Source organism: Condylura cristata, unplaced genomic scaffold, assembly GCF_000260355.1.
Source record: "Condylura cristata isolate star-nosed mole 26May11 unplaced genomic scaffold, ConCri1.0 scaffold00002, whole genome shotgun sequence".
Taxonomy (NCBI): domain Eukaryota; kingdom Metazoa; phylum Chordata; class Mammalia; order Eulipotyphla; family Talpidae; genus Condylura; species Condylura cristata.
Window position 1 is genome coordinate 20505416 of NW_004567103.1, and position 13113 is coordinate 20518528.

Here is a 13113-nt window from a genome sequence, read left to right on the forward strand (position 1 = left end):
CATCAATATTACCAGAAAGAACTTCAACACAAATATCATTTTGTCAGCATATGTAAAGGACACATCTGGCAGATCTTAAAGATGTATTTGACCTGTAACAATCCAAGTAGATGCAACATATGCAGTACCTGTTCTTCATTAGGCGAACTTCTCTCTTTCGTGCTGCTTCTTCAGCAGGCTGTGTAGGAAGTGCTGGGGAGGATGCCATAACAACTCCAGGGGCAATGGTGCTAGTGGGTGCTGTGCGAATCTGGTATGTTTGTACATCTCCAGAAGCAGCTGAAAATCAAAATAGTCCGCATGGTGTAAGACACTGAGCACTGTGAGTTGTTTACCTGCCTGTAGCAACATCCATCTAAGCATACACTTTCCATTAAAAGAGGGAAAACAAGGACAAGATGATTCTCACTAACATGTTTTAGAAGAATCAGCACTCTTTTAGTCATTATTGAGAAGTAATTCCCAATTTAGTGCATTTATAGACACTTGGGTGAAAGAGGTCTTAACCTATGCCTGCTGGGTCTTACATTTTTTTATTGGAATGCAGTTCTGTTCTGTTGTTTAACATGCTTACCAACTTTAAGTCTAAACGGTAAGTAGGGCACAGCGTGGATGATCTTCCTAGATAGAGTACAGTCCTCAATGTCTTCCTTTGATATTGGTAAATTCATATTAAAAAATTTCAAGTAGACTCTTGCCACGACATAAAAACGACCATGATTTTTCATAAAATAGCAAAATGGAAGAGAAAATAAAGCATTATGGTCAACTATTGTAAATTTCTAATTGAAACAAAACACTATGAAAAAGTGTACCACTTGATGCCAATTATATTATTTGCAAACACAAATGTTTTAATAGAAATTATAATGGCTAAATAAAGTTTTGTCTTTCTAACTAAATGATTCATCACCTGTGAAGAGAAACACAATCACTATTTTGTCAGATTGCTTCTAAAAACAGTTTAATAATAATACGCCCTCCTAAGAATAAGGAAACTAAAAATATCTGAATTTGAAGGTTTTATAAAATTATCCATATTTGCTATATTTATTATCAATTAAAAATGTGTAGTTTGAATGGAAATAATTTATATACTAAATATGTTACCATCTTCAAACTGACGTTCAGAATTCAAATTCACTGACATCCTGCTTTACAATTTTTGAGTACCTGCATGTAAAGTGAAAAGGTGTTTTACTCCCATTAATAAGCAAAATATTATCTTCTTCAAGTATTATTTGTTTAGTAATAGAATATATTCTGTAAGTATACATTAGGGTCCTTTAAATAAATTAAGATTCTCCCTAGTTGGTGTTTTATGATTACTCAAAAATTTCTGTCCTCGGGAAGGGACACAACTGTCATGACCTCTAGAGGCAAAACATTATTTATAATCAACATATTTTTAGAAAAAGACTACTATTGCCTCAATATGCATTCATCATATTCTAATAACAGTCAAATGGATTCAGAGAAAAAGGGCCCACTCCTATTCAAAAAGCTGTCTGAAACAAATAGGAAGACAAAAAGTTAAAAAAGTGATTTCTAGAATCATCAAACATTTAACTACTACTGCTTCTCCACAGACCAGCAGACTTGAATACTGGTGTAAGATTTTTCAGAATGCAGTGTTTTCATTTGGAATAAAAATTGAAATTCTTAGAAAAGAGCATATAAATTTATATTGAATAAAAAGCAGAAAAACAGAATTCTGAGCTTCTAAAGATTCTTAGCACCATTTTCATTTGACACATAAAAAAAATGAACCCCAAAGAGATTTATTTATTTATTTATTTTTTAAAGATTTATTTTTATTTGTGCATACAGAACTGGGGTACAGGCCAGAGGTGCTGGAGCTGTGGGAGGACTCACTACAGACAGAGTGGGGAGCAGAACAGGCAGATCATCAAAGTACACTGCTGAGGGGAGCAGTGGGCAGGCCAGGAAAGGTCTGCTGCGCCATGTGGGTCAACTCCTGGGCAGATGGGGATCGAATTCATGCAGAAGTAGCTCCAGCTTCTTAGTGCTGTGCTTTAACCCACTGCACCACCAGGGAGGGCCCCTCAAAGAGATTTATTACTCAGGTTACACAGCCATTCTCTGCAGCTGGATCTAGAATCTAGCTTTCCTATCTCCTGATTTCACTCTCTCTCCTTGTTTCTCCTAGTCCCAAATGCTAAAGGTGCTAAGGTTAGATGTTAATAGTTGTTTTTATGCCATGACATTTTGGTCCAATGGGAATAATGAAAAAGTTCACAGAAAATGTTATCTATGATGAAGAGAAAGCACTACATTTTAACAGTGTTTTGCTGTATCATACTTACTTTTTCCCTGAATGTTTATAAAATTTTAATCTTTCAAAAAATATACTGTACTTGTGAATTCAGTATTCTCTTACCTTGAACAACAACCTGGTTGCTGGGCACTAAGATCTGCTGCCCATCAGTGGTCTGTGCATACTGGAGGATCGTAGTGCCCGGCTGTGTGGCGGCTGCATTGGTCATGGTTAACGTCTGCAGGCCTTGTACGCCATCAGTACCGTTGTTAGCCAGTTGTATTGCTCCTCCTTGGGTAATAGCAACTAAAACCCAATGGAGTTTATGGTTACAAGTTTAATAGCATATAAGACTTTAACGAAATGCTAAACTTAACATAGAATAACTTGCAAGACAAAATGAAGGAGAAGTTATTATAGCAAATAATACTGACAGAAGGATTTTGTTTACTTAAGTAACACTGCTCAGGAACCCACATTCAGGTTTTCTAATTGAATTCTATTTCTAATTCAGTTTCTATTTCTAATTTAAATGTATTCTAATAACTACATAATAACTCATAATGATGCCTGTTAACAATAAGAAAAAAGGGGAAAATTTTACATTCCTTTAGCAGTTAAGTTACTTGATTCTAGTGAGGTACCATATTTCCCAAAGCTCTACACTTCCTTTATATTAGTTTTAAGTACATAATGTTTTAGCTAATATATGCTGTACCACTAGTAAGTAAACTTGAGGATAGGAAATATGATTTTGTTTTCTATCCTATCTTCATGCACTAACACAGAAATAGGCATATAACAGCCACTCAATAAAGTTACTTCAACGTATAAACAATAAAGCAGTTCAGTATTGCATTCTGTTCTGTAACTCAGCTAGCAATGCATAACCTATGACAAATGTTCACTCAAAGTGAACAAAGTAACTTGAAATACCCTATGGACCTTAATCATCATAGAGTCTATTGGGGAATTTTCATTGGGCAGTATATACTTTCAACTCAACAGTTCCCACTTAGATGTTATTCCACTGAGACATTACTCCACACCTAAGAATGTTCATGCAGCATTGTTTCAAACAGCAAAAATGTCCTAAGTGTTTATCAGTGTCTGTGGGTAGAAGGTATGTTTAAATAAATGTATTTATATAGTGAAACAAAATGTAGTTAAAGAAAGAATATACATAACTATTTGCATATATACCTGTCCATGGTAGTTAAATAACATAGATCTCACTTGTACAAAATGATTAACATGTATATAAAAATATATTTATATAAAAATAAAATAAAAAAGAATTATAAGATACATCCACTACTAAGGAGGGATGAAATTATTAGTAGTACTATATATCTCTACCACTTGACTGTGTAAGTGGTCATTATTGATTCTGACAACCAAAAAGATAACATTAAATCAATTTTATCAAGACCATATGTGTATATACAGAGGGAACAGAAGACAATGACAATGAATAAAGCTTTAAAAATGTCCAAATGTTAACCATTTAAAGCTGGCAATTTTTAATTGCTGGAGGATAGAAACATGCCAAATTAAACACCTACCTTTCAAAGCTTTTTTTCCTTATCTGAGATTCCGATATGTCTCATTTCTAAAGAGTATGCTTTTAAAGTCAAGTTATCACTGTAATGGTGAAATCACTGTTCCTAAGGAGTATGCTGAAGTAGGTAGTAAAGATCATGATTTAATGTCTTAGAACACATCTTTACTAACTCAACTTAGCTGGACAGAAAGCTAAAAAAACCTGCAATACATATATTCAATGCCTGTTTATTTCTGTCAACAAAAAAATTAAGAAGGTAAAAAAAAAAGGTGCACTAAGCTTAAGGAAGGGAGAAGTAGTTTATTCAAAAATGCCTTTCCAAGGGAAAAAATAACAGGTGGTTTCATTCACATTTGTAATATAAAGCAATAAAGCAAAAGAACAGACAAAATCAAACCAAACTCTTGGAATCTAACTGCAGAAGTGAGGCTAAGGGGAGACTGTGGTCCAGAGAAAAGGATGGAAGAAGCTCAATGATCTGTGGAGGATGATGGATGCTTTGGTGGTGGGAGTCAGCCCTCACCCCTAAAACATACACAGTGCTGCAAACCAGTGTCACCCCAATGAAAAGAAGTGGTTTCTACTTAATGTCAAATGGTTTGGTTCTGAGAGCTAAAATATCTGTTGCTTGGAAAGCTGCTGAAATGTAAATTAAGAGTTCTCAACGAAGGTTGAGCTGTAATTGAAAACTTAACTTGGGACTGTGACATTTATACATATTTCTGATATAAACGACTCCAGGGCATTGGAAAACTACAATACAGCAAAGGGGTTTAATTGTGTAAATTAAATTTTTAATTAACAGAGAGATGGCGACACTGTATATAACAGGCAGTAGTGGATTTAATAAATAAATCAAAATGAAATCAATGTGTGAAGCACTTTGGGAAGCAAAAGGGCTTGGGAAAATGGAAGACAAACTATATTCACACAACAGCCTTTGATCCAACAAATGCAAAACCCCTAAAGTACTTTGTAATTGAGTTGAGTGAAGGATAAAGAAGCGAGAACCAAGTGTCTGGGACATCACAGAAGTTACAACTTAATAATTTTTCAAATGAAACCTTTGCCTTCTGAGAGCCAAAAAGCAAACTGTCCTCTCGAGAAGTCCTTCTGCTTCCATCATCCTAATTGACTACATTGCCTCTTATATTAAAAGGAGTAACAACCGATGGTGCTGTTAAGACTGCAACAAAGTGATTCTATCCCTACTATCATGATAAATTAAATATGAAGATTTAAAATGATGCCTTTAGAAGGAAGATAATTTATTAATACAGGTTAATGAGACCATTTTGAGTCTTAAATGTAGTCAGAGTGACTATTTTCTTTATCTGAAGAAATTCATATTCTCTATTAACAACACATCTTGAAACTAATATCTAAAGTTTCAAGAGGTTAATCAAAAAACCTCCAAAGCTTTCCATGCATAAACACATCAAAGGACCATCTAAAGGGCTCACTAGTGATCCTAATTAATGCCGTGAGGAAGACAATACTTCTGACTCTAGACCTTTGCATTTTGAACAGTAAAGAATATGTAATATAATCAAAACTGAGAAAAGAGTTGAAAATATTATTCCTATAAAAGGAAAACATAGCCACTCATTTCCACCCTTGCTTTTCAAGATAGAAATATCCAGTACTCACTATACTGGCCACTGCTTGTTTGGTAAATGGGGGTTGGCACCGTTACAGTGGTGATGGCAGGTGCTGAAGTCTCCTCTTCAGACTTCTCTTCTTCAATCCTCGGCACTCCTGGTGCGTCAGAAGATAAGTCATTCAAAATTTTCCTAGAAATATAAAGAACTAGTTAATTAATATAAAAGTAACATTCCAGAGATAAATACAATATGAAAAGATTTAAAATATAAAACAAAACCACCCGACAGAAAGCAGTTAGGGTTTAGAACAAAACTTTAAAGCCAAGAATTTATAAGAATAAACAAGAGATGCACCAGGGATATATGTCAAAAGGGAACCACATAAGAACTAGGGAAAAACAAAGGGGAAATTCTCTTTAACCTGAATATAAATATTGACTGAAAATCCAGGTGCAAGTAAATAAGAGATTAAAAATATTAATTACAGAAAAATAACTTCCTTTTGCATGGCAAAGAACACCAAAAATAAAATTAAAATGATTAACAATGCGGCCCTCCCTGGTGGCGCAGCGGGTTAAAGCACAGCACTGAGAATCTAAAGCCGCTTCCACATGAGTTCGATCCCCGCCTGCGCCGGAGGTGATAACATGGCGTGGCAGACCTCTCCTGACCCGCCCGCTGCTCCCCTCAGCAGTGTACTTCATCGATCTGCCTGTTCTGCTCCCCACTCTGTCTCTGGTGAACTCTCTCACCCTCCGCATCTCTGGCCTGTACCCCAGTTCTGTATGAATAAATAAATCTTAAAAAAAAAAAATGATTAACAATGCTAGAAGAAAATGTTAGATATTCTACAAATGGCTAGTATCTCCAAAATAAAAAGAACTCAAACTGAAGGGCAGAAGAAGGCCAAAAGCAAAACTCTCGGGCTGTGGTTAAAAGATAAGTAGTATAGAAATATATTCTACTCGTGAAGCTGTGAGCAAAGATACTCTACACTGCTGCTAGAAGTATAAAATTGGAATGATCCTTATTAAAAGAATTTGGAGTACCTAAGAAAACTATGTTATTTACACAGCAATTCTTTTCATTAAGATATACTTCCCAAAATGTGAAAATACATATGCATAGTAGCACTGTTTGTAACAGCAAAATACTAGAAACAAGCTATATGAGCACACATAGAAGAATTGGTTAAAAAACTAGTTTATCCGAATAGTGGAACTAGCATGTTATCCTTTGTATAATAAAATATACATGTATTCACTAATTTATTCAAGAAAAAGATCAGAAAGGAGAAAGGATAAACCAGACAAAATTTAATGAGATTAGTTATTTACTAGGGTGGGAAAGAAGTAAAAAAAAAATGACTTGGATAGGAGGGGTCACTTCTGAGTCTGAGTGCATGCTATCCTTTTTAGGTATAATTTTTACTTTTGAATCAGGCTAATGTTTCAAATATTAAAAAAAAAATCAGTAGAAGAAAAGTTCTGAACCTGAATATAAAGAATACATACAGATTTTACCATGTTTCAAGTGAGTAACAAAATCACAGAATGGGGGGAAAGCCTTACCAAGTAATTTCTGACACTTCAATTTCAAACAAGCAGGTTGGATGAATAATTTCAACAGTCAAACCATATTCTGATCCTCTGTGTTGTTAGTTGCAATTATATGTCCCATATATTGCTCAGTAACACACAATTTTTTCAAAAATCATGTTGGGGGGGGAAGGAGTTACAAACTAAAACTATAATAATAGCAACTTTTATATTTACATATGTAATTACCTTTGCTAGCATTGTAGAGAAAATTCTACTATTGTTGCTTTAAATACTTTCAATTTCCCTTCTGGAAATTCTGTAAATGCTATTAGCGCAACTCACTATTCTCTGTGACTTTTCATCTTTCACAATTTTTACCTCTAACTTCTCCACTGAGTTACTTTTTCACTTCCTTTGCAGGTTACAAATCTCTCATCATACAATCTAGTTGTATGTAGTTCATCTCAGTTATTATTTTCTCTAGTACCCCTTATCATATTTCTCTTTTCTAAGATTTCATATTCTTTTCCATACTGCTTGTTCTAGTTTAGTAAATTTCTTTTTGTAAGAATGGTAAGTGATAGGTTACTTTTGGAATCAGGCTAGTGATTTGTGGACAGCTGTCAACAGATCACAAACTTTGGAGTAGCACTGTTGTAGAGGACTGTTTTACAAACTTTACATAAAGGGAGCACTTGAAGAATACGTTTTAACAATGATTCCCAGGTCCTTGCCCCAGAATTTGCATCTGCTATCAGGTGCTAACTTATCAGTGCTGGTGTGTGGACAGCATTTTCAGCAGTATTGGTCTCTAGAGCAGTGATGTTATTCAAAATAGATCATAACCCATAAATTGTCCATAAAAAAAAACTAACTGTTGTAACTAACATTAAGAAAACAATAAAAAACAGCCAAACATTACACATAAGGGTGAGTATTGCTTTGTATAACTTCTGCTTCAAATACCTACATGTATGCTTTGTGCCTGTATATATACCTATGTAAGTATTTTTATGTGAATATGTACAATTATTTATCTGTGCACAGAGAATTGCAAAGTATATTTCCTATTGTGGTTTAAAAAAAAAGTTTAAAAGCACTACTCCAGCCCTGCAAATGAATCCACTACTTGTTTCCATGAAGCCAGTTACCATTCTTAGTCATCTCTTTTCAAGTTTCTCAACTTGTTGCTCCAGATCACATTGGTCACTCTTCCTTTGGAGATGACTTTACTTTCTCCTAAAGAATATCCCACATGTGTTCTGAGTAGTGGAAATAATTCCCTTCCTTAATCTAGACACTAGGTTTTTTTTTTTTTTTTTAAAAGATTTATTTATTTATGCATACTGAACAGGGGTACAAGCCAGAGGGGTGGTGAGAGTCAGAGACAGAGTGGGGAGCAGAACAGGCATATCAATGAAGTGCACTGCTGAGGGGAGCAGCGGGTGGGTCAAGGAGAGGTCTGCTGCACCAGGTGGATCTCCTCTGGGGTGGGGATCAAACTCCAGGAAGCAGCTGTGGCTCACTTGCAGTGCTGCATCCTAACCTGCTGCTCCACCAGAGAGGGCCTAGATGCGTAGCCTTATAGCGTGTTACCTTTTTTTAGCAATCATCTCATTAATAAAAATTAAGTATATAATTATCTTTTCTGAATAAATTATTAATCTAGAATCTGTTCCTATTTTAAACCCAGGTTCAGAAAGTATTCGATTGCTATCAACATTTCATCCTATTTGTGATAGAAGGCATTCTTCCCTTCACTAGGGTATTTATCCTTCAAAGCTGTTATCTGCAAATTTGGTGAGGTTGCCTTCTATGTTTTTCTGGTAAATGGCAACTGAGAGTATCAAGTCGTCAGATGAGAGCAAGTAGAGAGCACATTAAGGACTTCCTCTGGGCGTAAACCAATCACTGTAAAGCCAGGTTGTTCCAATAAAACTTACCTTGCATTATTATCAATTAATTCTCATTATCCCAACCTCACAAGCATATCATAAGCACATTGTTCAAGATCTTGTTACAATTAAGACACAGAGACTAGGTTTCAAGAATCCATAAAATTAAAACTAAAATATGGTACCCAATTGTGGAGGTCTGATTAAAAGGGAAGATACCATTATGGCCTCTCATGCAAGTAGCCCTTTCTCTACAGATTTGTGATTTCAGGCAGTCAATCTGATTTAATTATTAGGGTGCTATTAAATAACTTTTGCTGGAATATAAGTTGTAAGTCAATTAAAATAAGTAATATTTTTAATATAAAGTTTATATTTTCTAATGTCTATAGCTAAAATTTGCCTAAAATTTATATTGAGAAGGCAAGCAGCTTTCTTTTTTTCTTTCTTTCTTTTTTTTTTAACAATTCATTTTATTTATTTATGCATACAGGAACTGGGATATAGGACAGAAGTGCAGGGGGTGGGAGGAGGGGAAGGGTGTGTGTGTGTGAGAGAGAGAGAGAATTCACCAGAGACAGAGTGTGGAGCAGAACAGGTGTATCTACTGAAATAACCAGCTGAGGGGAGCAGTGGGCGAGACAGGAGAGGTCTACTGTGCCTTATGTGGGATGGCTCCCTGGCTGGGTATCAAACTCATGCCACAATGGCTTGCAAGACAGCTTGATAGCTGAGACTTTAACCCTCCACCAATGCGGAAGCCTCTATGCAGCTTATTTCTTAATACCTGGTTAGATCTGCTTTAGGATATACTTAAACATTAAAATCTACAAGCCAGCTATATTTAAAAAATAAAAAAGAAATTATGAGTACAAAAACTCAAGAGCACATACTTGGGAACATGAAAGTTCTTAAGGCCTCAATATTAGTGTACTGATTGTCATTTAGGACTTTTATTATTTTACTTTGAAATTTATTCGTGGTGACACGGGTTTATAACACTGCAGGCGATTTAGAGGAATAGGCTCACACATCCTCAGAGGTATGTTACTATACCACACCTACTACCCACAACCCTTTGCCGCCATCACTGGGGATTGCAACCCCCTTTACTTTCACTCCTTTTTCTGCAGTCATAATTCAGATCCTTTTTGCTTCCCCTATCATTTAGGATTTTAATTTAACTTTGAGGACAGTGTAAAGGGTTTGTTTAGTTGACAAATATAAGGGGGGTAAATAATAACCAAGCCTCTGAAAACATTATCAAAATAAATAATTTAGGCTAATTTAAGCCAGCTTAATCTCCTTTTAGAAATAATTTAGGCTAACAACAAAATATTACATCTCACAATTATTAAATTCTGAAGTAAAGTTTATGCAGATTTGTAGACTTGTTCTTTCTGGAGACATTTAACTGAAACCAATTTCCTCATCATATAAAAACACATTTTTGGCCTATTTTAGAGGCAAGGCATGAACTGAACAACTTGTATATCTAAATACAAAAACTGGGCCCTCCCTGGTGGCGCAGCGGGTTAAATCACAGCACCAAGAAGCTAAAGCCACTTCAACATGAGTTTGATCCCACCTGCCCCGGAGGTGACCCACATGGCTCCGCAGACCTCTCCTGGCCTGCCCATTGCTCCCCTCAGCAGTGGACTTTGTCGATCTGCCTGTTCTGCTCCCCGCTCTGTCTCTGGTGAAGCTTCTTACAGCCACTGTACCTCTGGCCTGTACCCCAGTTTTGTATGCATAAATAAATAAATCTTAAAAAAAAAAAACAGCTATAGTATGGGAATATCCACATGACCATAAAACAACTATTAAAGTTAACAATGTCTGCTTAGTTATATGGTATAAAAAAAGAACTGGAAAATGTGTTGTGAAGTAGATAACGAGAACTGATGCTGAACTAGAAAATACCGCAACCTTATCAAATGCATTACAAACTTTTAAACAGAAGTTCAGCAGCCAGTACAGTCTGTAAAAAAAAAAAAACAAAACAAAACAGCCAGGTAAAAAACATTTTACGCAGAACTGTTTGGATTAAGAAGTATTTATTATTTTAATTATATTATTTTAAGAAGCAGCTCATTATTTTAATGAGCTTCAAGGCTTATTTGAGAGAATTCAAGGCAGAGAGAAGTAATCCATGTGGTACTGAATGTCTTTGACATCTCTTCACTTGTAGCCTCTCAAGGAATCCAGAATACTGTGACTTTAAATTATCTTAGCTATTAAATTCCATACCTGTAGGAAGGCCTCCTTGAAAGAATTTCTCGTCGTTTTTGGGAATCAGTTACACTGTCCACGGACTCCTGTGAATCTTCACTTTCTGCAATAGTTGAAATCTGAAAATAAACAACATCTTTATCTAGACAATCAAATTTTCTTCCTATGAAATTTTAATCAATTAAAAAAGTAAAATACAAAAGAACATATAGATACTTTATACATGCTTCTTTAGGAAAAAAATATTGTTATGGTAGACAAACATAAAAAAAAAACCATTATCCTCTTTAGTTTGAAGTCAGAGAACCTAATTTTTTTTTTTGGCGAAAACCTAACTTTGTGATATCAAAAGCCAGCCTAATTTCTTTTGGAACTTTATGTAATCAACACTGAATGCATTAATACAACTTTCAGCTATTTTCTTATAGTTGTCAGAACAAAACTACCAACTGAAATAAGTTTTCTGACATGAAGGAAAGAGTAAATGACTAGTTGTTCATAAATCTATATAGGGATTATACTAATTACTTTTCATTAACAACTGTATAAATACTTGTGACTATATTAACAATCGTACAAATAAGACTCTACCAAGTTACAGATGGTTGTTTCTAGCCAGTTAGGAAGAAGACCTCTGCTGCACACAGACATATTTCAAAGTTGTCATTCTATACTTTTTATTAAGCAAAAATTTAAGGCAAAGAATTATGCATTTCTGGACAGGATCCTTGGACTCAAAAGTAATTAAGTTAAGTAAGTATTTTACACAGGATAATAAAAATAGCAACTAGCATTTACTGAGAACTTACTATGTGCCAGAAGCTTTATAAAACACACCCAGATATTACTAAACACTTGCTACTAATAACCCAGGTGTTTTTAGATTATTTTAGACTAGACACTCACTCACCTAAGGAAGTCTGTCTGCCAAATTTATACTACCAAATTTCTCTAGTGTAATTGGCAGGACCCTCCTGCTCTTTCCTGAACTAAGCACATACAATGCTGTCAGTGTAAGAACTACATTTAGGCAAAAGCAAAAGGATCCATAAAGGTCAGTTCCGTATCAAAATTCACAACAATGACATTAAAAAAAAATTCAGAAATACTTGGAAAATCCCAAAAGTACTCTGATGTGGCCTGAGTCTAAGGTTCTGGAGAATGAGTACTTTTGCTATACATACACACTTTAGAAATGAAATTAGCTAAATCTAGAAATGCTTCACAAAGTATATCTAACAACTAAGTAATGTGCTTCTTCTAAACACTTTAAGTGTAAGAAAGTAGTCTTAAAGATCTAAAAATTTACAGGCAACATTTAATAAACCCAGAAACAACAGCCAAAAAAATCCAAGGCCGAATTTAGTCTGATCCTTTACAAAGCCAATAATATAGTTACTGTCAAAGAAGTACAAGGAATAATTTCCCACCAGCTGCTTTAACTTGTCAACTCAGTAGTCTACATAGACATTCTTATAGAGATAGAGCAGAACAGAACTGGGAAAAGGTCTTACTTAGCAGAGGGTCAGAATTTCAAGGACAAACTCAAAGCAGACAGTACTGTGACAGAATACCTTCACTGTCACAAGACCTCACGTCCTCTACTGTTCTCTCTCTGTGCAATCTTTACTTAACCCTCACCCTAACAATCCTCTTATAAGTACATAAGGTGACTTAGGCATTTCTCTCCAGTTGAAATTCATTAAGACAGTTTCAACTACACCTTGGCCAATTTTGAAATGAAATAAGCTTTTTTTTGTTTGTTTTTTAAAAAAAAATATGGCCTTTGGTGGTTTTATTCCCCCAGACTCAATCTATTGTCCTTAGTAGGAAAAGAAATGCTCCTCTTCCTCTAACCTAAAAGATTTAGACAGAAGGAATTACTATTACATAGTGACTAGTTTTTAGTGGGAAGGAATTTCAGAACTATTCAATATTCTGTAACAAATGTAACATTTCTCTTTGGGAATATTATCCTACAAGGTAAAAAAAAAAAAAA

General features: G+C 35.0%; 1 protein-coding gene across 3 annotated transcripts in view; it reads right to left on the reverse strand.

Moving 5' to 3' along the window:
* The window catches only part of CREB1 (cAMP responsive element binding protein 1), a 59616-nt gene that overhangs the window by 18504 nt on the left and 27999 nt on the right, over positions 1-13113 (reverse strand). For all 3 annotated transcript variants that reach the window (XM_012726576.1, XM_004674347.2, XM_004674346.2), the window contains 4 exons: positions 11133-11233; positions 5493-5635; positions 2402-2584; positions 129-279 (listed from right to left, as the gene is read on the reverse strand). In XM_012726576.1, the coding sequence (XP_012582030.1) occupies positions 129-279; positions 2402-2584; positions 5493-5635; positions 11133-11233 (578 nt within the window). The remainder of the gene's footprint in view (positions 1-128; positions 280-2401; positions 2585-5492; positions 5636-11132; positions 11234-13113) is intronic.